At 43.6% G+C, this 22,978-nt stretch overlaps 2 protein-coding genes across 2 annotated transcripts; one reads left to right on the top strand and one right to left on the bottom strand.

Moving 5' to 3' along the window:
* Positions 1-1,024: 1,024 nt before the first annotated feature.
* Positions 1,025-6,982, bottom strand: ERI2 (ERI1 exoribonuclease family member 2). Its single transcript, XM_030958294.1, has 8 exons — positions 6,669-6,982; positions 6,411-6,550; positions 5,537-5,664; positions 5,240-5,396; positions 4,618-4,718; positions 3,657-3,738; positions 2,937-3,025; positions 1,025-2,726 (listed from the first exon to the last, which is right to left on the bottom strand). The coding sequence occupies exons 1-8, from the start codon at positions 6,806-6,808 to the stop codon at positions 1,383-1,385; spliced, it is 2,181 nt and encodes a 726-aa protein (XP_030814154.1). The 5' UTR covers positions 6,809-6,982; the 3' UTR covers positions 1,025-1,382.
* REXO5 (RNA exonuclease 5) lies at positions 6,776-21,540 on the top strand. The gene is given in 20 exon segments (XM_030958293.1): positions 6,776-6,999; positions 8,656-8,777; positions 9,660-9,786; positions 10,649-10,733; positions 11,182-11,331; positions 11,472-11,560; positions 12,342-12,457; positions 13,218-13,356; positions 13,889-13,983; positions 15,330-15,432; positions 16,027-16,163; positions 16,478-16,512; positions 16,515-16,585; positions 16,925-17,035; positions 17,161-17,298; positions 17,792-17,884; positions 18,362-18,581; positions 19,099-19,292; positions 19,785-19,894; positions 21,316-21,540. Coding segments are annotated over 20 exon segments (2,322 nt in total). The 5' UTR covers positions 6,776-6,882; the 3' UTR covers positions 21,386-21,540.
* The last annotated feature ends 1,438 nt before the right edge of the window (positions 21,541-22,978 follow it).

Raw genomic sequence — 22,978 nt, 5'->3', positions numbered from 1 at the left:
CCGCCGGGGCCGAACCGCGGGGACCGCGGGGGAGCGCCGACCCGGGGTGGCGAGCACTCTGGTGTCGCGCTCAGCCGCGGCCAAGCTCGTAGCCCTTGATGCTTTCGCTTCCCCCGAGCTCCGGTTCCAGAGTTAAAACCTGTGTTAATAATTCCGGAGCCGAGGGGAGGAGAGCAGGGGGACACTCGCTAGAGAGGAGCGAGCAGCCCTCGGTCCAGCTCTGCAACGACGCCTCCGACAGCGACCCGTGCGCCCCACGGACGGAGATGCTTCGGCCGCTTCCCTCCTGTCCGAGTCCCGAAGGTGTCACGGCGCAGAGGGACCAGCTAAACCAGAAACTTTGAACATGTAAACGGAGGCTTGGAAAAATAGCAAACATGTGCTAACAGAACAGTCGTGGCCCACAGCGTAGTTCCTAAAGGAAGGCGTCTGTGTGCATGCCGGTCCGTAAGAGCCGCCTCTCCCTGCTGTAACTTTAAAGCTTCTTGGACAATTAAGGGGTAAGAATTGTTACAGGTTCTGATCTGTGGAAAAAATTGACCAAGGCAGTTGCTCCAAATCCAATATAAGAAAACCACCATTGGAAGCAAACTGTCCTAGAAGTGGAGAAAAAATTAAAGTACTTGCTGCTTTTTTGCAGGATTTTTTTCAAATAAAGACATTGTAGATTTACACAATAATATAAAGTAAGACATTACACCATGTCCTTCTTAGTTTAGGTTTGAATACATTCTTACCTGATTCCCATCATTTGTCTGTCCCAGGGGCTACACTACAAGCTAAAGCAGACACTGATAGAAATGAAATGGGAAACCCAGAGAGGCAAGAGCACAACAGTAATGTGTGTTAAATAAAGCATTTAATGAAATACCAGTATCTTATCTTTATTATTACTTAAAGGATAAAAAAATCTGTAAGAGTTTAAGAGAATACTATTGCTTCAAGAATCACTTTTGATGTGCAACATCTTGTAAAGAGATTTTAAAATCTTTCAAAAGTTTCAAAAATTAAAAGTTGTAGGCATTACAAGTATATTTAGAATGAAAAAGGGCAAATAAAATCTGTGTCATTGAAATCTTTAAGGACTGGACTAGTAAAGTATTTAAAATATATGATAAAACAAATTCAAGAATTGTAGCAACAGCTGCTCATACTCTAATTTTAGCTCTTATAGTTTTATCTGTTCTCTCACACTTTATTAAGGAGTTACTTTATGATATGCTGATATTTTTGTGTGTTTGAGCAACTTTCCTTTCTATTTATATTAAACAAGAACTGTCCTTTTTGTCTGAGAGTATATATCTGACATCATTTGACTTCCTGATTCCGTTAAGCAAGAAACTTAGAGAGTTTAGGATTCAGACAAAAGATTGTATCCATTTTCAAGTTCTCATAGAGGGTCTAAGACACCAATATTTTTTGTTGGAAGAATTCTCTGAATTACTAGGAACAGTTCCAAGAGAGGTCAAAGCATCTGCATTAAAGGTGAGACCACTAGATTTCTCTTTCAGAAGTACATATTCCCACTTGAAGTATCCACAACTTTTCTTATTTCCTCCTTGCTTGCCAACAGGACAACAAAAAAATGCTCTGCCATGATTTGGGCCAGCATTTGACACAAACAGTTTTTTGGCTCTTCGGCCACAGTTACACAGAGGGGGAGTTGATTTTCCATTTCTCACAGCTCTTACAGACTCATTCAAATTGACTGTGGAGTTCAGCACTGCAGGAAATACTCTGGGCAAATTTGAACTTCTCAAAGGTAAGGAGTGATCAAAAGAGGACGTTTTCTCTTGATATATATGAAAAGACTGCTTTTTTGCTGGTGGGGCTGTTTTTGGACTAGTTGGCTTTCTTTTGGGAGCCTCTAAAGGAGTAGAGTAATTTCCAGTTAATGCTGATTGTGCTGAAACAGCATTTCCCTTTGCAGATGGTAACTTGAAAGCTGAAAATTTTGAAGTCTGCCTTTGTACTGTCCCTATATTATAGATTGTAGTATCAGGACTTTTGTAAACAACAGACCTCAGAGGTTCCATGGGTGCCACACTTTCCTCCAAACTCTGATTATCTGAACTTGTCACAGCCAATTGTTTAGAAATAGTTTCTTCTTCAGACACTGTTAGATTATCTGTACTTGAGTCATCCTTTAGCTGAACAGAGTCTGAATTTTCTTCATATTGAGATTCTGGTATCAAAGCAACATCTTCCCAGTCTGTCAGCAGAGACAGGCACTCAGAAGTGGTGCTGATGTCCCCACTGGAGACAGTAACTGAGGGGATGGTGGTGGAGACCAGCACCAGCCCTGATCCCTGCGCTGGGAGGCTGGGCCTGGCTGTTCTCAGAGGCTGCCCAATGCTCAATCCCTGATGGATGCCTGTTGCTGCAGGACTGGGACATGGCTGTGCCAGACCCAGGGGAACAGGAAATCTGTCAGGAGGTGCTGCTGAAGAGCTTTGGCTTTGAGCATGGAATTCAGTCCTTGAGCTGCTGCTGGGTACAACACAGACATCTGCAGAGGGATCAGTGCAAGTGATCTGCTGTTCCCCAGCCTGGAGATTAGAATTTATCTTGTTTCCAGCAATACTCTTGTGTTTGTTCTCAGCCAGAGGTTTTGTTTCACAAGTTCCATCTCTAGATGTTTCAGGTCTGTTCTTACTTCCCAGTGGAGTCTTGTCAGTGACATTTACAGTCAGTGTTCTGGAAATTAAATTACTCTTCTGATGTGCCTAGGGAGTCCGTAAACAAAAGCAGATTTTGGAAAGTGAATACCCAGACATTTTGGGAATAAATGCACAAAATTAATAAGCATATCAGCCTAAGGATGTTCTTTCCAAATCACAGTCAGGATGCCAGGTTTATTATTTGAACAGCTCACCTTTCATCTGTATTCCAGGCTACAAAGCAAGTAGACAGGAAGATACAAAGTAGTGACTAACCTTATCCAAAGATTTAGTAACTTTCAGCACACATCCATCACAAATCAGCCTCCAAGCAAGACGAGCAGTATTCCGGGAATCATCCAACCCTTCAAAAATATGGTTATATTAATGCCTTCTTTTTAACTGCTACTGGGAATAGTTCTTATTACTGGAAAAACATAATCTAGGTAAGCCTTACAGGAATGACAAGGAGTTACTGAACTGAGACACTCAGTCATCTAGTTCAAAAAAGGGAATGGAAGTAGAAAATTCCAAATAATTCTCTGTGCTGAAACATCTGAAGGATTATCCATAGAGCTGAATATCTATTCACAATTTTAAGTATCCTTGCTCTTTTTATTAGTCAAAAAAAAAAAACATATTGTGCTGGAATTCTCTCACATTGACATAATATCCAGAGCTATCAGGTAAAATCAAGTTTCTTTTTCTTCCATCCACCTCTTTTCTTTTGCATCCTAGCAATTCATAAATTGATCTTGTGAATATACATTCAATAGCAGTAGAAGAGATTTCAGAAATGAAGTATGAGGTTAGAAATAACAAACTGATCTCAGAGCACTTTGCCTTTCTTGTTTTGATGGTCTGTTGGACAGAACAGTAGTAACTACTCAGAGTAGTAACTAGCTGCTTTAGGTTAACTAGAGCTAAGTATTTCTATTTAGCTTTATAAAATACATATGTTTAAATATATATTAAAATGAGGATCATCACGCTTACCAGAATGTTCCCGTCCTTCAAAAGCTATCCCCAAATCCTGCAAAGCTCCATTGAGCCCCTTAGGCTTTCTGTTATAGAAGGCCTAAGGAAAGAAATGCAGGTGCTTAACATGAAGCATTTAAAAACCTTTCCCTAGTGAAGCAAAGCCATTTCAGAAATATCCCCTTAGGAATAATAAATCTCACAAGGCAAATTAAGCAAGTTGGGTATCTGCATTTTACAGTGAGGATAAGACCATAAGTTACTTACCCTGTTAGAAATCAGAATGGAAAGAAACATGAATCCCTTCTCTCAGTCTTAAGCAAATCCATTCTGTCTGAGCTCTGGAGTCATTTGTCTGCACTCTATGGCTTACTTACACTGATGAAAGTCTTAACAGACCAGCATTGAAGAATACAACTATAAATAATACCTTAAGATGAAATCAAAGGCATGGGCATGAATATATTTGGCATAGGTATGGATTTTTTATAAGTGAAAAAAGTGAGTCTTACTTCTTGCTCCTACTATGAGTATCTGATTTGATCAATACAAAGGGGGAATATTCACACTGTTTATCTTTAGATACCTAATTCTGCTGCCTACCTGTAAGGTACCTCTGAGTATCTCTAAACAGACTATAGTGACAACTTCCACAGCAATATGTAAGGCAGCAATAAGAGCACACAAAACAAAAAAAGGTAGGAAGCAAGGAGAGCAAAACGTGTCAGGAAAGGAAGAGCAGCTCATACATTCTCATAATTATCACTCTTTTATCAAACAGCAGTCTTTTCCTAGCATTAAGATTTCTATTCAAATTCACACAGTTCTAGGGCAATTGATTATTGAGCAGTAACAACACGAAATAAAACCAGGTTACTCTGGTCACTGGGACATAGAGCATTGCCTTGTAAGCCCAAAGGCACAGTCAGCCTTTGAGGCGAGTGTGGGTAGAAATGTTTCAGTCTGTCCATCCTCTCACCCTGTACGTCGCTTTGAGATCAATCCAGGAATTCAGAACGTTGGGTTTGCGCAGCTGCTTCCTCTTACACTCGTAGTGCAAACACACACCCAGGTCCCAGTCTGTGCAGGGAGAACCACAGTCAACCCACCACTGCAGAACTGGCCTAAAATCCATATAGTGTGGCCTGTGTGTCCTTTTATGTGGCCTAAAAATCTACATAAAGGGACACAACACCAATACACTGTCAGCACCCTGTGCTGCTGGAGGCAGGAGGCACAGGCTGTGAAGTGGTTGTCCAAGGGAGACACGGGGGTTACTGCAAGGGGACACCAGAAGAAGCAAACCCCTGTTAGTAATTAACTTCAGACAGTCAAAGATCTCAAAGACATCATTAGTTCATTTAGACATACTAAGAATGATCATGCAGTTCACTAAAGCAGAAAAATGTAACAGTGTCAGACCCTGGAGTCAAAGATGCAGCAAACATGTCAGGGATTTCATATTTTCAGTCTTATCCCAATATTCCATGTTCTTAATACCTAATAATAGGATTTTGGCTGTATAGAAGTGAAGACACAATCTCACTAGTGCCACCTAATGTTATTACTGCCCAGAAAAAGCAAATGAAAATGGTATTTACCTGTCCATGTAACAAAGGCACACACTTTTGCTTCCGAAGTAGAATTACTCTGACTATCTGTACTGAACATAATTTTCTTCTCCTTTTGTATCTTTTGAATCCATTTCATAAACTGTGATAAGCAAATGTTGAGAGGCACCCCTTGGTCAACTTGATTCTTCAAGGAACAGAACAAGAAGCATGTATGTGTTAGAATGCACTGAAATTCATTTGAGGTTTATTTCTTTATAGCCTCTTTAAATAAAACAGTAAACAGCAATTATACAATTATAAAACAATGTTAAGTCATAATTATACCTGTGTTATGCCAGTTAGTTCTGTACAGAATTCAGAGAGAATAGGATGCTCCTGGGGCTGAACATACATGTGGAATTCAGATTCAATGGCTCCTGTTGAGGTGTTTAACAGGACTGCTGGAAATTCAACTGCAACAAACACAGAGAAGAAGAAACAAAACAAACAGAACCAAAACACAAACCCAGAAAGGTTAAAACTGTTCACAGGAATGAGACCACTTTCATATGGGTCTCCGCCAACTCAACATATTCCATTATTCTATTCCATTATATATATGTATATATATTATATAATGGACTAGATTATATATATATAAAAATTATATATATATAATTATATATATATAAATTTAGGTATAAAATTATAAATAAATAAAAATTTCTAAAATTATAAATAAAAATTCAAAAATATTATATATATAAATTTGTATATATATATAATATTTATATAGAAAATTTTTATATAGCTAAAATTTTATTATATAAATTTTATACAAAATTTTATATTATAAAATTTATATAGAATTTATATATACATATATTTATTTATTTATATGTATATATGTATAAACATAGAGTTTAAGCATGATGCCGATAAAGCCAAGGTTGTGGGTTTGATCCCTGTATAGATCACTCGCTTAAGAGCTGGACTTGATAATCCTTGTTGGTCTCTTTCAGTTCAGAATATTCTGTGATTTATATATATATATATATATACTTTATATATATTTTTTGTATATATATATGCATACTTATGTTATTTATATATCTATTATCCCATTACACTGGGGCTGAAACGCCAGGGGTTAAAGGAACACAGTACAAGGAGGACACATAAAGACGACACAGGTTCAGAGCCAGCTCGGCGCACTCACTGATCTCGGGCCCGCGCCGATCGCGGTCCCCCCAGCACGTGGCCTCGAAGTCCAGGACGATGAGGAAGGCGAAGCGCTGCCCCGCGCCCGCCCGCGCCCCGCTCCGCGTCCGCCCGCTGCTCCGCGCCAGCCCCAGCCGCCTGCGGACACCGACCGAGCTCAGGGGCCGCCCAACACCGCCGCGGCCCCTCCGAGCCCGAACACTGTCACCGCGGCCCCTCCGCGCCCGGACACCGCCACCGTGCCCCGACCCCGCACCTGGCCAGGCGCTTGGTGGCCATGGCCAGCTTCGCCGCCTTAGCGCGCTGCCGCCGTTTCAAAGCTCCCGCGGGCCCGCCCCCATCGCGCTCTCGGCGCTCAGCTGCTCCGGCCGCGGCCCTGGCACCGCCCAGCGCCATCCGAGAGCCCCCGGGAGCGTGGGGCCGTGCTCGGCCGTGAGGGGCCACCTGAGCCCGCCGCTCCCGTGCGGGCCATGGCGAAGGGGCTGTGCCTCAACGGGCGCAAGCGGCCCGGCGAAGGCGCGGAGGGGCCGCGGGCGGCGCGGAAGAGGCGGAAGGCAGATGGCGGCGGCCCGGGCCTGCGCCCCGAGGTGAGAGCCGAGCGGCCGGCGCTGCGCGGAGCGTGGGGCGGGCCCTGTGTCCCTTATGGCCGCTTCGCGGGGGTGCGGGGAGTCCCCAAAGCCGTGTACAGCCGCAGGGTACCGGGAGGGTCGGGTGCAGCCAGTGGCTGCTGATAACAACACAGAGTGTCCCGAGTTGTTCGCAGGGCTCATCGAGTCCAGCTCCGGGCCCTGGAGCTGTGGCCAGTCCAGTCCCGCCACGTGCCTCAGAGCATTGTCCGAACGCTTCTCGAACCTTGGCACGTTTGGGGCCGTGACCTCTGCCCTGGGGAGCCTGGTAATGGCTTGGCTTCTGCTCCAAGAGATGTGGAAAATAACTCATTTGGAGTGCTCAGCATTACATTTAAGGAATTTTGTTTAAAAAATAGATACATTCTCCTATATAATCTTCTCGTAAACAAAGCAGATCTTGAAAGGAGCGTTGTGTGTGCTCAGCACATGGTGAAGGATGCAGAGCAGCCCCACGGTGACACCTCACCCAGGGCACACTGAGTCACTGCCCGTGGAACAGGAGCTGGTGTCTCCAGCCTGTGAGATCAGCCCTGTTTGTACCCACTTAGAGACAAATTCCTGTGGTTGGCAGTACCCTCTCCTTGGTGAATCAAAACCTCTGCTCTTTGTGTGGGTTTTTTTGCAAAGCTTTAATTAGGCTGTATTGAAAACAACGGTGTCATTACTTGTCTCAGCTTGAGACATGAGGCACTAGCAATTACACCAGCCTGTGCTGTTATTGCTAGATGATTCTTAACCACTGGAACCACGAACGTTGTCACCTCTCTTTAACTTTCCTTACCCAGTGACAAATGTGTTGAAGAGCACACCAGCTCAGTCCCATGTGGGCAGGCTCTGTCCAAATTACTGAGCACATGGCTTGTTAGTGTGAGGGGGAAAAGAACTTCCAGTGGGTGTTCGTGCTGTGAGGTTTTACATTCTCCAGTGTTTTGTGGTGTTTTTCCCCCTGTATGCCTTGATGCCTTTTCATCACCTATAATAAGAATGTCTAAAATTTTTACAGGAGTTCTTTGGAAGAGGCCATCTGGTCAGTGGAGGTCACCAAAATGGCACATCAGCCTTTAGAAGAATTTGTGCATTTAGGCTTAAAGAACTGCTGTGTAGGAATGTGTGGCACAGTCCCCACCTCATCTGCTCAGTGCTTTCTTTCTGCATCTTCCTTGAATTTTACTGAAGCATTTTTCCCTGCAGGGGTCAGCAAACCCTTGTGGCAGAGCAGATCCCACACTGTAGATAGGGAAAACCTCACATAGAGTGAGTCCTACATGTAACACTTGCACAGTTGTTTAAAGCTCTCTTGTTAAAGCAGCAAGTGGGGGAAAGGGTTGAGAGACCAGAATATGGTGTTTGCATATCAATTGTCTCCTTACTGGATACATCTGCTTATGTTAATCTTCGTTAAATAAATCTTCAAAGCTAGAGTACCTGGGTTATTAAAATGTTGAGTATATGTAATATTAAAGTGGGATCTGGAACGAAACTCTTGCCCATAAGGGGTGGAAGAGTTAGCTTAAATGTAGCTGGTTGTATCCAGGTAGTTTCTTTTTCCTTCTTTTTTCATGGACTGGTGTGATTACATGAAACCTCTCTTTACTAGCATTTCCCTTTCCACAGGGAAAGTCCTGTCATTTGTCAGCAGCTCTGCTGGGCGAGGACTCTGAAATCAGCCAGGAGCAGCTGTATGAGCTGCTGAAATACGCAGCTCTGGGGAAATGCCACAACGCAGCACAGCCCAGGTACTGCAATCAGCCTGTTCTCCTGTTCTGCCCTGCTGTGAAAACATTCCTGCAGGAATATTGGCCATGCTGGGTTTGGAGCACTCACTGTGGAGTTGCCATAATGGCAGCCTGGATTGTGCAGATATTGTTGTTAGATTTGGCCAGGAAGCAGAATTCCTCTTCTGGCAGAAGTCCTACCATTCCATAGTTTTGTTTCCTGCAGTTTTGAAAAATTGAATGACTGCTGTGGAGCTGAAGAAGCTCCATACACTGAGAAACAAAATACCCTGTGAAAATATTAACACAAATATTAATGCATTTTGTGTTAGATATAATCAAAACAGAGTGTTCTAGAGCATTTTAGGGAAAAGAAACCAAAACATTTTAGTCACTTCTCCCTTTCTCTGGGCCACTTCACGGAACTAGAAGGGAAAGGCTAAGGAGGGTTATAACCTTGATTGGCAAAAATGAAATGAAATTAATCTTCAAATGAAACTCAAAGCAAAAAATGCCACACTTCAGATTTTAATAGTGAATAGAGAATTATTTTGTGAAGCTTATTTTGATTCATTAACTCACCAGACTGCATGACTACAGTTGAAGTTGCTGGTACATTCACATTCTGATGCATATGAATGAGGTATACATGTCTTGAAATGTTATGCAGCAGAAATTTGCAATAACTCTTCTTTCTCTGTCTCCTGTACTCTGTTGCTTCCAGGAATATGTGGCTGTTTGAGATAAGCTATAAAGCCTCTTCTTATTGAAGTCATTTGGCACTTTGCCATTTACTGACTTAAAAGCTGGGCTGGTTCCAACTTTTTTTTAAGAGTGCTTGATAATTGTTTTTCTTTGATTTTTATATATATATTTTTAATTATTGCTCTTTTTTAACTGCAGCTGGTGCCGTATTTATCACCAAAGCCACCTGGCTGGGGTTGTGGTTGTTGTTCTACACGAAATGAGCCAACTCCATTTCTACAGATTCTATTTGCAGTTCAAACACCTCAGGAGAATGTTCCGCCATGTAAGTCCCCAGACTGCATCCTTGTCCTCTAAACTTCTGCCAGTCCTGAAACCACCTCCCAGGGATAATGGCTGCAGTGGAATTAGTGCCTTTTCCAAGGATGTGGCCATCCTTGACAGCAAGTGAGAGGATCTGTTTGCAGCAGTTGTCAGCTCAGAACAAAGGACAGGGCTTTGATATTAGGAACAGGAGTTCAACACTTATATCTTTGAAGCCTTACCAGGTGAAATGTTCATTGATGTTTCAGTCCTATGACTGTTACATATCCTGCACCTACAGGATGCCAATTAGATTATAAGTATCTTGGAATAATTTCAGTAATTTGGAATTTACTGTGAGTGAGGAGACTCTCTATAGAGTTATCCTAGTCCCACTGGTTGAAAAATATCACTCTTATTATTTGCACTTTATGTCAAGTTTCTCCCATTTCCCAGAAAGATTATGAAACTAATTAATTTTCTGACTTACAAGCAACATTTTTGAAAGAAGTTAGAAAGACTTGCATTTAAGCTTCTAGAGAGTTCTTCCTGAACTGCAGCAAATGTAAATCACAATTTAACTGGAAAGACTGGAACTAGCTTTAGCTTTTATCAAAGAAGGTCTAGAGATTTGCCTTCTTGATCATATCAGGCAAGGCAGATCTGTCCTGTAGTACAAAGAATCCTGTGTCATGCCTCATTGGAACAGGTTTGATTTGTGTTGGGTTTGTCTACTTGCTAAAACACCAAATGTATTTCCACTGTTCTTTTTTTTCATCCTCCTCTGAATTTGGCTGGCTTGGGGATCAATGAACCCCTAATTTTCTTTTATCTCTGCCTGTCTTTCAAAGTCACTAACACATTTTCACATTTTCTTTTTTCAGAGATTCACATTAGCACCTTCTGCTAACTTCCCACTCAGCCTGTATGGAGAAGGAACAAACCTGAAACCTCAAAACACTCCACAAGGTATTTTGTTTGGGTTTGCATTGTCTCTTTCAAGACAGTGACTCACTTTGAGCAGAGATTTATGACTTTGCACCCTCTGCAATCCCAGTGTGCTGCCATGGTAAACTTGTTTAGAAAGGAAGGCATACAATGGCTTAAACCATGAGACTTCCTACCCTGACTAGTTCAGTAACTCATGTTGGGCTGATTGTCAAAGTGGATGCAAAATGAGAGAAAGTTCTTAACATATTTAATCCCAATCCCTGCTGCTTTTCTACCCATTCCAAGATGTATCTAATCAAAGAGACAGAGATATAAATTAGGTTTGAGCTAAGAAGACTCTGTCTTTTTCTCTGACCCTCTCTCTCTCTCCAGTCTGTTGTTCCAGGTAGTGATTTGGAACGGTGCAGCCTCTAAGTGTTGATCTGATGCAGAAACTGAGCTTGACAGATGCTTGTGTATTTTACAGGCTTGACTTCCCCCAGCAGTGAGTGCATTACTAAAAGCTCAGACTTGCAATGTGATCCCATCATTCAGAGATACGGAGGAAAAAAACAAGGCCTTACCAGCTATACTCTAACTTTAGAAGAGCAGAAAAAAAATGACTATCCCATAGAAGGTCAGTTTTTGGGTGAGGGCTGTTTATTGTTTTGTTGTGTTGGGGGTTGTTTTTAGTTTTGACAGTTTAGTGCTATGTTTGTCATATAAGTTATAGAAGAAAGGTCCTTTTTCTTATTCCCGGGTGTGTTTTCCCTGCAGGTTCTCCTGGATGCAAGGGCTACATCTCCACAGAGTGTGATCAGCAGAGGACAGACAGCAGCCCCCTCTTCGGTCTGGATTGTGAAATGGTAAAAATCAGTGTGTGTGGCCTTACAAAATAGAGTCAGGCACCCAGCTCTTATCAGCTCTTCCCAAGTCAAGCACTCTGTGTATTACACCATTTCTGATATCTTAATATCTGCTGCCAGTCCCTTCCTTGATGGTACCAGTGCTAATGCAGCCATGGAGAGGCCCCAGCAGTGAGACAAAAATAATATCCTGAGTAGAGCTCAGTTCTGTGGGCTCCCAGAGCAGCAGCTGGATTTGCCAGCAGGCCTGAGAGCAGTGCTGCAATAACCCATGAGACTGCTGTGGAATTCCTCCTCAGCTCTCTGCAAGGTTTGGGAAAGGAAAGATACTTCTCTGTCACACATCTTTCCTTTAGTCATCACAGTTCCTCTGGCAGCTGCTTGGTGAAGAGTCCTCCTTTATAGCCTTGCAGAGATGCCTGTTTGGCATCACCATTGAGTAACCATTGATACAACCTGGGCTCTGCCTTTAAATTGTACAATGTCTCTGGGGCTGGTGCTGTCAGTAGCATTTGTGCAGTGCAGAGAGCACAGACTGATTCTGTGAAATCAGCACTTCTTGACAATGTTTTTCTGTGCTGTGTTTGCTGTGCTTACTGAGCACGTTTCACAATTAGAATGAAGCACAGTAGAGTATAAAGCCACCAGCTGTGAGGGGTAGATCTCTAAATCAGGGAGCTCCTTCACAGTCATGCTGCTGCAGCCAAAGCAGATGTTAGTTAAGGCTTTTGAGTGGCAGCATCGTGCTGATTCAACAGCTGCCTCTGCTTCTTCCTGACAGTGCCTGACTGCAAAAGGGAACGAAGTGACCCGCGTGTCGCTGGTGGATGCGCGGGGTCAGTGCCTCCTGAATGAGCTGGTCAAACCGGAGAGCACAGTGGTCAACTACCGCACCAGGTCACTGGCACAAACCTTCCTTATCTCTCTGTCTGTCAGAGCTGCAGCCCTTTCACATCCAGCTGTTACACAGGGCCTTTCAGAAACCCCTGGGTTTCACAGATCCTGCTGCATTTCCCTCAGTGTTAGGAATAGTTCTTGCTGTGTGACTAAAGTGACCAACCTTATGTGTACAACGTGGGGCTACCAGGCAGAACCACTGCCACTCTGCAGTGTCCCTGGAAAGTTCTGCTACAAATTAATGATGCACAGTACAAGTTACTCTTCACTCATGGTTATAAAATAGGATGGAGTCCATAGCTAAATTTGCTCATATGTAAAAAATGCATAGAGCTTGTACACATCTTTAGGGTGGGGCTCAGGATTATAACAAAAGCAGGCAAAACTCAAGGCTTGTCTTCTTCAAAACTTCACCTGGCTTTATCCAGGAGGTGATGTCCCAGTCCCCTCAGGTTACTTGGAAGCATCTCCTTCCACCATCAGACTTGCAATATTTCCTTACCTCTGCTATCTGATGCCAACTGCATTACTTAAGAATACCTGGGAGAAATAAACTTTTGAAACAGCTGTGGTAGCACTCTTAACAGTTTAGCTGCAGTTTGTCCTCTGATGTTGGAACAGAAATCAGTAAATAGCATTCTGTGATTAGCTACACTGAGTTCATATTTCATATTCATATCACAGGACCTGCTTGTAATGTTTTCCAGCATACACTGTTGCTAATGAATTGCTTTTAACTCACCCAACTTTTGTTTTGAAGATTCTCAGGAATCACAAGGAAAATGCTTCTTCCAGTGAAGACAAGACTGTCAGACATCCAAACCAGGCTAAAAAAAATGCTTCCCCATGATGCAGTATTGGTGGGTCATTCTTTAAATTCTGATCTTCAGGCTTTGGAAGTGAGTATGTTTTTAAGACTGTTTTTCCCAACCCTGTGTTACTCATTTCACACCTGAAAACTCTTTAACAATGAACACTAAACTTTATTATTAATAAAGCCCTATGTTTGTAAGGATTGAAAGTCAAGAACTCTCCTTACAGCTATAAAACTTGCAAGGGGCTGTTCAGAAGCCAAAAGAGAGAAGTCTGTCCAGACACAGATGTTGTTGCAAGTGCAGCTTTACCCCTCTGCTTCAGTTAGATGCTTCTGATAACTCTGTTGTGGGGAGAACTGAAGTCCTTTCTGTGGGTAATTTAACCAATGTAAAATGCTTGAATCACAGTTAATCTTTCCAACCCAATCTAGCTAGATAGAAAGGAGAGTTGGACTTGTTTCATTTTTCCTTTTGCTCTCTTGTGAATGAGGTATCTGTCAGGGAGAAACTGGCAACTGAAATTAAAAGGCAGAGGCACAGAAAATTGTGGAGCTACTGTCCTGTTCTGTATGTGTGCTGTTCTTAAACTATAGTGGTGATGATTTTTCTCCTCCAGATGATCCACCCCAGCGTTATTGATACTTCACTGCTTTTTGCCAGAAGTGAAGGTCGAAGATTTAAGCTAAAATTTCTAGCCAAAGCTGTTTTAGGGTAAGATTATTACTGTACTGTCATGGGAAAGACTAGAACCTGTCTTGGTGGGTCATAGGGTCTTGATTTGCTGCTAATAGTATCAGAATTATTATTTTGTTACTAAGATTCAAAAGAAAGGAGCAGGTTGTGCAAGTAAGACATGGTAAAAAGGAATTTACTGGCTGCTTGAAACATCAGGCAGCATAATAAATGGGCTTGTCTTTGAGCAACCAGGAATGTTGTGACCCAACCAGATCTGAGTCCCAGCAAAACTCACCTTCCTGCAGGGCTGGAGAGCTGTATTGAATTGTGGAACAACAGAGGCACTCTGGCTCACACAGATGAGAGCTGCTTCAGTTGGCAAGAAAGAAAGGTTAACACATGAAAGTCTGATTTGCTGATTTAAATCATATTTCTCAGTGTCAGCTACCCCTGGCTAGTATCTTAGTGAGGTAGTTCTCCCCATGCTCACAGTGAATGGTAATACTCTGCAGTGCCAAACTTCACTGAACTGGAGGCTGCCTTCCTTTCTGTGTGCAAATTGTGAGTTGGGCCATTGGTCAAGAAAGAAGTAAAATCTAAAAATAGTCATGCATCAGAGTAACAAGTGTCAGCACTGCTTCTGTCAGATTGCCCCTGTGCCTGGCACTGGTGAGGGCACACCTGGAGTGCTGTGTCCAGCTCTGGCCCCTCAGGCTGGGAAGGACCTTGGGACACTCAAGAATGTCCAGAGGAGGCAATGAGGCTGGAGAGGAGCTGGGAACACAAACCCTGTGAGGAACCACCAAGGGAGCTGGGGGTGCTCACCCTGGAGAAAAGGAGACTCAGAGGTGACCTCATCTTTCTACAGCTGAAAGGTGGCTGTGCTCAGGTGGGGTTGGTCTCCTTCTCCAGGCAGCACTGACAGAACCAGAGGACACAGTCTTAAGCTGTGCCAAGGAAAATATAGGTTGGATATTAAGAAAAAGTTTTTTACAGAAAGAGTGATAAAGTACTGGAATGGCCTGCCCAGGGAGGTGGTGGAGTCACCATCTCTGGATGTGTTTAAAAAAAGATTGGATGTGGCACTCAGTGCCATGGTTTAGTAGAGGTCTTAGGGCTGGGTTGGACTTGATGATCTTGAAGATCTCTTCCAACCTAGTGATTCTGTAAATTCCATAAACCATTTTGCTCAACATTGCAAAAACATTTCTTGCAGTAACTTTTGGGAATATTTCACAAGAATGCTGCTGCACAGAACTGAAATCCTTTTTGGAGAGGGGAAAGCTCTTTTGCCTGAAAAGGACCCAGTTTAGAAAAGACAGGATGTTGGTCAGTGTGGAAAAACAGATAACCTGCCTGTACACCTGATTTTGATGCCCTAGGAAGGAGATTCAGTGTGAACAGAAGCTTGGGCATGATCCTACAGAAGATGCTAGAGCTGCATTGGAGTTAGCTCAATTCTTCATTGAGCAAGGACCAACAAAGGTATTTATATCTAATTAAGATTTCTGTCCTAAACTACAGAACATAATGTTGTGCTTTTGAAGGAAAAAAACCTCCACTCCTGCCCATCCTCCTGTTGGTTTAAAAGAGAAAATGGAGCTCTGATAGAGGGCCTAGTTTTGACAGCTTGTTGCTTCCAGCCTCTGTCCAGGAACCTGAATAACCTGGGCACTGCCAGTGCTCAGCACTCATGACACCAGCCAGCATTGCTGCTGATCCTGAAGAGGGGCCCTGGGTAAAGAAGGACTGAGACATTTCCAGGCTGCAGGAATGCCTGTAATTTTTCTAGATCAAAGAGAGAGACCTTGTGTGTTGTGGTAGTGATTCAGCTGGTTTTATGAGTCCCTTGTGCTGTTGATTTCTGAGAGAACTTTTTTGGAGATGACTGCCTGTTGATGCTGTGAGTGCTGCATGCTCCAAAATGACAACAGAAAATAATAAGGCAAGAAATTAATGTCCATGTTTCTTCACTGCTGGAGTGTGCCTGCATGACTCACAGGGAAAGCACAGGCTTTTTGTCAGCTACAATTAGCTGATGAGATGAAAGCCAGCTAATAATCTTCTTCCTTCCTCAAGGTAGCAGAACTAAACTTGGAGATGCTTCTGACAGCTGAAAAACTGGCTGAGGTCTCACAGAACAAAGCTGTGCTACAGCCACAAGGATGTGGGTTCCAGGAACAGCTGAATGAGCCTCCACCATTATCCAAACCATGGTAATAAGATTCTCAAATATGTATCCTTTTCCTTCAGTTGAATCCTCAGTAAAATCCAACAAGTGCCTTGCATTTTTCAGAAGCAATCAGGATCTTCAGACAGACATGAATAACTGCAGCATAGTGCTGAAAAACTTTAGGCAGTTTCATCTCAAATTTCACTGAATATTTTCTAAGCTTCTTTTGATGTTGTGGACAAGAATATTTTTTCAAATTTCTTAACTGCATTGTAATTCTCTGACAAGCATTTCTTGAAAGTTTTTATTCCCCATACTGAAAACTATTGTGATTCACAGTGTACTTCTCTCTGCTAGTTTTTTAGATTGTCTGCAGGTGACTGGCCAAAAACCCTCCTTTTGGGCAGACAGGGATCAGACTCTTCTGGCCTGTGTCAGAGTAACCTGAGCACTTCAAACAAACAGGTGAATGGACTTAGAGTGGGTTGGTCTAAGCATCAAAATAGTTCAAAGTTGTTCTTGTTCTGGGAGTGGGCAGATGAGTCCTATTTTAAAAGCTGACTGACAGTGCTGTTAGCAATAGTGTTAATGCCAGGTTAGCTAAATCCATTTCAGCATTTCGGAAATGAGCTTTGATCCTCTGCATCCTCTCATGACTCACCAGAGAAGAATTTCTACCTGAGGACTTTCTTGGACAATAATGAAAATTTAAGTTGGGAGTTAAATTCAATAGCCTTGTTTTTGATCCTCTGCAGTACAATTGTCTTGTACCTCTTTGAGCCTTGTTTGCTCTTGTCCCTTCAGATCCTTCAGAGAGCCTTGGAAGATGTTCCCCTGTCCAAATTCAGTATCATTCAGTTCAGTTTGGGTCCAGAGTACCTTGCATCTCACCTTCATGCTGGACTTCATGAAAAGGTATTATTTTTTGTTTGAGAATAGTCTTCATACTGAGCTTGTAGAGAGATGTGATTTATCAGGAGGCACTGAGTAGTTAGTTCCTTTGCTTTGTGAAGTGCCTTCTCTAATCTGTGTTCCAACAGGTGAGAAGCAAGCTGACTGACATGCTGACAATTTACGCAGGTCCTTTTGAAGAAAACTTCTGCATGAAGTCTGTGAAGAAAGAATTTGGGAGGTGTGGACCAATCCAGTCCCTTACAGTGGTAACTGAAACATTCCAGGTGAGGAGCACTCAAAGGTTGCAGACAGGCCTGGAAGGTATGAGTAAAATCTTGGAAAGATACAATTTAGAACCAGAGAAATACCAGTTATTCTGTTTGGAGGGGGTTTTGTGGTAGTTTAGTCATCAACTACAAACACTCAGGGCACCTTAAAAGCTGCTCCACACAATGACAAGAACAGTGCAGCTCATGCTGCTCAGAGGACTTTGAGTGCTGGGGAAGCTGAGGTGATTTTTGTCCTCATAAAAAGAACTGATATGTTAAGGCTTTTAATAGCCAAAGGAGAAAAAAAGGGTAATATTAATTGAAGAGTTAATTGAAGGGGGGTTTAAACAGCTAGAGTATGTGGAGTATTACATATTTTACCCTCAAACTTTTTAATATTATTCTAGTTTTAAAAGAAAGCAAAACTTTATTGAGACCTGACTTTTTAAAAGGGAGGGATAATGTGTCTCACTGCTAAACCTGAAGTATTTTACTCTGCTATTTCAAGCCCTATGTCTGTATCCAATATGAAGTGCTGGAAGCTGCCCAGCTTGCTGTGGAGTGCCTGAATGGAGCTGAGGTGGCAGGATCCTGCATTAAGGTAAAGGCAAACAGCAAAAGTTATGTTCAGCCCAGGCACAGTCTCCAGTGCATCTGAAACATCACAGCAGTGTGTCTGAGCAAATGCTTGTGCTGTTATAATCTCCCTGTCCCTGCACAGTTCAGGGCCACTGGCAGAAAGGAAGTGGCTGGATCCCTCTTGTTTTTCCTTTCTGCCTGTCAGCAGAAGGGAGTGAGAAAGAGTTCTGACCTCCAGCTGCAGCTTGAAAAGGCAGATCCAAGTAACAGGGCTATACAGAGTATGGCATTTTAGTTTTATAGTTTTTCTGCATTACAAATATGATCTCCCTTTATCATGACTAAGTAATTTGGCCTTCATTAGTCATATTTATTTCAAGTGATGAAAAAGAACCTGTCTACTTTTGGTAATGGGAGAAAAATACTTTAAAATAGAAGTTCAGAACACAGAGCAGTGTGGGCTGACATGCTTTTTATTCCTGCTGCATCCACCATCCAGGTCCAGAGACCAGTCACTGCAGCAATGCTGGACTGCAATGTTCTGATTAAGGAATTAGAACTGGATGTAGAAAATCAAGGTGTGATTTATGTGGCTGGTCTAAAGAAGTCATTAACAGAGACAGACTTGCAAGAAGAATTCAGCCAGTTGAAAGACCTGGAAACACTGTTCCTGCCAAAGGATCTTCAGAGTGGGAAGCACAGGAACTGCTGCTTCCTCAGTAAGTAGCTTCACACACAGCCTGCATATTTCCTTCAAATAATATTCAGCAGCCCTTGGGACTTTGCACAGACACAGCAAGAGCTACTGAAACCCAGGTAGGCTTCAAGGGATGGTATTTAAAATACTCCAGTGAAAGCACATATTCTTTGGAGGAGCACTTTACAGCTAAATATTTAAGAGGAAAAAACACCTGTTTAAAAAACCCCCAAACATTTACTTAGAAAAATTCCAGGGTAACTAATGGGGCTCCAGTACTTCCATGTGAGGGGTGGCTGCTGTGCAGTTTCACACAGCCCAGGAATCACCTCTGCAAGGTGAGAACAGCTCAGTGAGTGCTGCTGCAGCCAGCTGGCAGTTCTAGTCTGATGTTTATCTGTCGCACCATGAGGATCTGCTTGCTGCATTGCTTTGTTTCTCATCTCCCTCCTGCTCCACACCATTAGCCCTGCCTTGCAGGTGCCAAGGAGGGCAGCAACAGCATTGCCAAAGCATGTTCCCTTCTCTTTGCATTTCAGAATTCCAGAAAACCCAGAGTGCTGTGGATGCCCTTGAAGCCATAAATGGATGGACCATGAAGGGTAGTGAGCTAAGAAGTAGGAATGCCCTTGCTCCAGGTCACCTCTGGAAATGGATTTGGCAAACGAATCACAGCAATGGGAAGCAAGGAAAACACATCTTCTATGAGAAAATGGAGCAGCTGTGTGACTCTGTGAGTGTGAGGCTCTGCTGATGTTTGTTGCAGTTAGAGATGGGGGACTGCCCTGGGAACCTGGAGAGGTAACTTTGAGCTGGCTGAGGTGCAGAGCTCCTTGTGACAGAAGGGTTTCCTTGTGCTGGGGCAAAGGAGCTGCCAAGGATCAGTTCCCACAGAGCAGCTTGAGAGATAACACCACACAAGATAACATGATGTTTGCAGGGCACTGCATAACAGTGAAACCAGCATAGCTGCACGGGGCAGGGGGTGGTGCTGCCCAGGAACTGAAACCTGGCACTGCAGAGCTCACAGGGCACAGGCAGCACAGGGAGAGGTGAGTGCCTGTGTGGCTGCACAGGAAAGAAGAGCTCTAGCTGACAGCTCTGGAGTTGCAGCTCCCATTTGAGCAGGGCTTGTGGTTCTCCCTGCACCTGTGCCAGCCCCACACACTTGGAAGGATAATTGCTGATGAATCGGGGACTTTAATGCTTCTATTCTCTTATGCAGGAGCAGGATCTAAGGAAAAAGGTGAAGAAGTTAGACCAGCATATCAAAAAGCTTTATAGGAGCCTGCAGAATAACACCCTGTGCGTTGTTCTCTTTCCTGGAGTGAACAGGTAACTTGCTACCTGTTTTGCAAAGAACCAAGGAAAATACAGAGCTGAATATTTTTATCTTAATCTATTAAAAATTAAAGCCCTGCACAAGGAAGAGAAAGCCCAAGAGAAAGGCTGAAGAAGCTATTGTACTTATTCTGACTTTCCATGTTGGGCCAATAAAACCTCAGCCCTAAGTTCTGCCCACAAAGCAGGCCTGAGTCACAGCTGATGGATCTGAGGGTCCACAGGTTGATTAATGGTACAAATCTTATCAGCTCCCCCACCTCCCCCAGAGGATGTCTCATCCCCATTGACAGTGAGATAAGTTTTGTGTGGCCATGAGAGAATCAAGCAGAGTTTCCACAGCAGACAGGAGTTTTTGGGGTGTTTGGTTTCTAAAAGCACCAAATTGCTGCAGCCAAGGCCTCACCTACCAGTTGTTGTGTTGTGGTATCCCACACTGTGCTTCAGCCGCAGCTGATCAAGGAGGTGCTTCATTCCCTTGTTCTCATGTGATGGACAAAAAATGAGAAACCCCAAATTTGTTCAGAGTCCTCCAGCTTTTATAGGAAGGAGCAAGCTGTGAATTTGAGTTGGGCTGCAGCACTGCAGGTATCAGGGATACTTCCCTGGAGTGGGCTGCCTGCATTTCAGCCCCTGGGCCTGAACTGCCACAGTCTCACTGTTTAATCATTCACCAGAAAAGTTCAATCTTTCCTAAGCAAAGCCCTGATTACTGAGGACATGGTCACTTCGGCAGCCTTCGGTGCTCTCACTGTCAATGGTCAGCCTAATAAAGGTCACATCTACCTTTCTGCTGTCTTCTTTGGGCTAAAACTGCATCTGTTTGTGTATTTCTGAGCAATCATTTGCCTCTCTACACCCTGTATCACCTCAGGTGCCCTGCACTCTCACCTGTCACCCCACAGGCAGGTTTGAGGCAGGGATGGCTGTGAGCTGCAGTCCCACACCCTGTGTCCTTTGCAGCAGAGTCACTGGGCTCAGCACGTCCCAGTTTACTTTTCAAGGGCCATTTCCAACTATTCTTGCTTAGCACAATCTTCCATCACCAAGGGGTAGGGAATCCCACCAGCAGAACAGGTGGATTCAGGAATCTGCATCCACAGGGAGGCTGTGGGAGCCCACAGGGCTTGGCTCACACTCTCAGGCTGCTGAGTGGGTTGGATGGGAGCTCCAGCTCAGGCTGGGAAGAGATTTCTTGCCAAGTATGAGGTTCCTATATTCCTGTTTCCCTGAGGACCAACAGTTCAGAGAAGGCTTCTTGATTAAAAAGGATGCCAAATAATTGAAAAATTAATTCTTTTTCCACCCCACAGTGTGCTGGCCGGGGGGTTGCAGCCCTCACTGCCAGCCCAGCAGAGTTATGTGCATGAAGGCTGAACTGAGCAGAACTAACACAACTCTTGTTTGTGTTGCAGCACACATGGATCACAACCCGGCCTTGGTCTGATGGGAATAAAAGATGATGAAGGGAGGAGTGCTTGTTAAATTGCCAAGTTTTTAAGCAAAGTCTTTTGTTAACATATTTTTAATTACTTTAAATATTGATGTCTTTGTAAAGATCTCTTAACATAAGAACAATAGGCTTTCACTCTGTATCTTCTAAAATGTCTAAAAATAAAAGCCATTCAAAGTGTCTTAAAGTACAAACGCTTTTTCATTAACCCTTCTTGCTGTGGGAAGGTCAGGCCAGGCAGTGCTGGGGCCAGCTGGAGCAGTGCTCCACAGGGGCTGGGCAGGGATGTCATTCCCTGCTGGACACCAGGGTGCCAGCTGGGCATCTCCCCTGGAACATCCCAGGCCATAAACCAGGCAGGGCAGTGCAGAGCCTGCAGCAGCTGCTCAGCAGTTAACAGCCAGCCCAGGAACTGCGTGGATTGCTGGAACTGCGCTGTGCCAGCTCCTGGAGCCGCTGCCTCCTTTCTGGGAAAGTGCTGTACTCAGTCCATGGAAAGGAGGAATCAGTGATTCATACTTCTTGGACAATCTCCACTTTCTCCTCCCTCCCTGACCACCCCCACCGTCCCTTCACACCAAAAAAAAAAAAAAAAAAGAAGTTTCCTGGTGGCTGTGGGAGGGGCAAGGGATGTTTAGGAAAGCACATGGCTGCGTGGACTTCACACAGCATTGCTTTCCACAGGGAGCTGGAAGCAGGAGATGATTTGTGACCTCTCCTTTGCAGCCATTGAAATAGAGACTGCTTGAGCATCTTTGTTAACATACAGAATTTCCAAGCACAAAGATGCTTAGGAGAGTTTTAGGCATTCAGAAAAAAAATTGAAAAATTAAAAGGAAATGTTTGTTAAAAGGTTTGACCATGAGATGAGGGATTTTTTCATGTGAATTGGAATAGGCCAAGATAAAGCTGAAATAGTTACCATTCCAGAAGTTATTAAATACAGCTGATGGAATATTTACACCCTCCTAGTTTACAACCCTAAGTTCACTGTGCTGGGCTGGGCTCTCTCCTTATCTTGGGATTTGGAAGTTGGGAGTTGCTGCATGGAGGAGGAAGCACAAATACTAGAAAGCAGGAGAAAGCCCAGAACCAGCAGTGAGCAGGCAGGAGATGCTCATGTCAGTGTCATTAATGATTAAATTTAAAGCCACCTGAAAATTAAATCTGTTATTCAGCAAGATGAATGCAGCCAATTTTTTCTCACACTAAGGTACTTTGGCCACTTCAGGTGAGCCTGGCATTCCTTTGGCTGCAGCTATTGCAGGGTGGCATAAGCAATAACATCAGTGCTACTACAGAATGTGAAAGGGAGCCAGTCCAGCAGAGACCAGAGCTCAGGCAGCTCAGGGCAGGGGGTGAAGGGCAAACTGATCCCAGCACTCATCCCTCTCTAAGGATTCACTCCTGTTCAAGCTGTTCACATCCAACATCTCCTTGTTGCAGACACTTGCACTGCAAAGTTAAAAAAAACAGCCAGTTTTCCTTCCACACACTTAAAAATTTTGTGGTCACCTCTCTGCCAGGACTTAGTGAGCATCCAGGATCCTGCTGGAGAAACTGACATGATAAATAAAACTAGCAAGAGTCCTATTCATAGGCATGAAAAAATAAGTAATTTGTCC

This window comes from Camarhynchus parvulus, chromosome 14 (genome assembly GCF_901933205.1).
Source record: "Camarhynchus parvulus chromosome 14, STF_HiC, whole genome shotgun sequence".
NCBI classification, from domain to species: domain Eukaryota; kingdom Metazoa; phylum Chordata; class Aves; order Passeriformes; family Thraupidae; genus Camarhynchus; species Camarhynchus parvulus.
This window is presented reverse-complemented; position numbering and strand designations above follow the sequence as displayed.

Coding starts and splice junctions, on each gene's coding strand:
- ERI2 (XM_030958294.1), bottom strand. CDS start 6,808: ATGGCGCTGGGCGGTGCCAGGGCCGCGGCCGGAGCAGCTGAGCGCCGA. Junction 6,551..6,668: donor GCCACCAAGCGCCTGGCCAG/GTGCGGGGTCGG, acceptor CGGTGTCCGCAG/GCGGCTGGGGCTGGCGCGGA. Junction 2,727..2,936: donor TTACTAAATCTTTGGATAAG/GTTAGTCACTAC, acceptor CGGACTCCCTAG/GCACATCAGAAGAGTAATTT.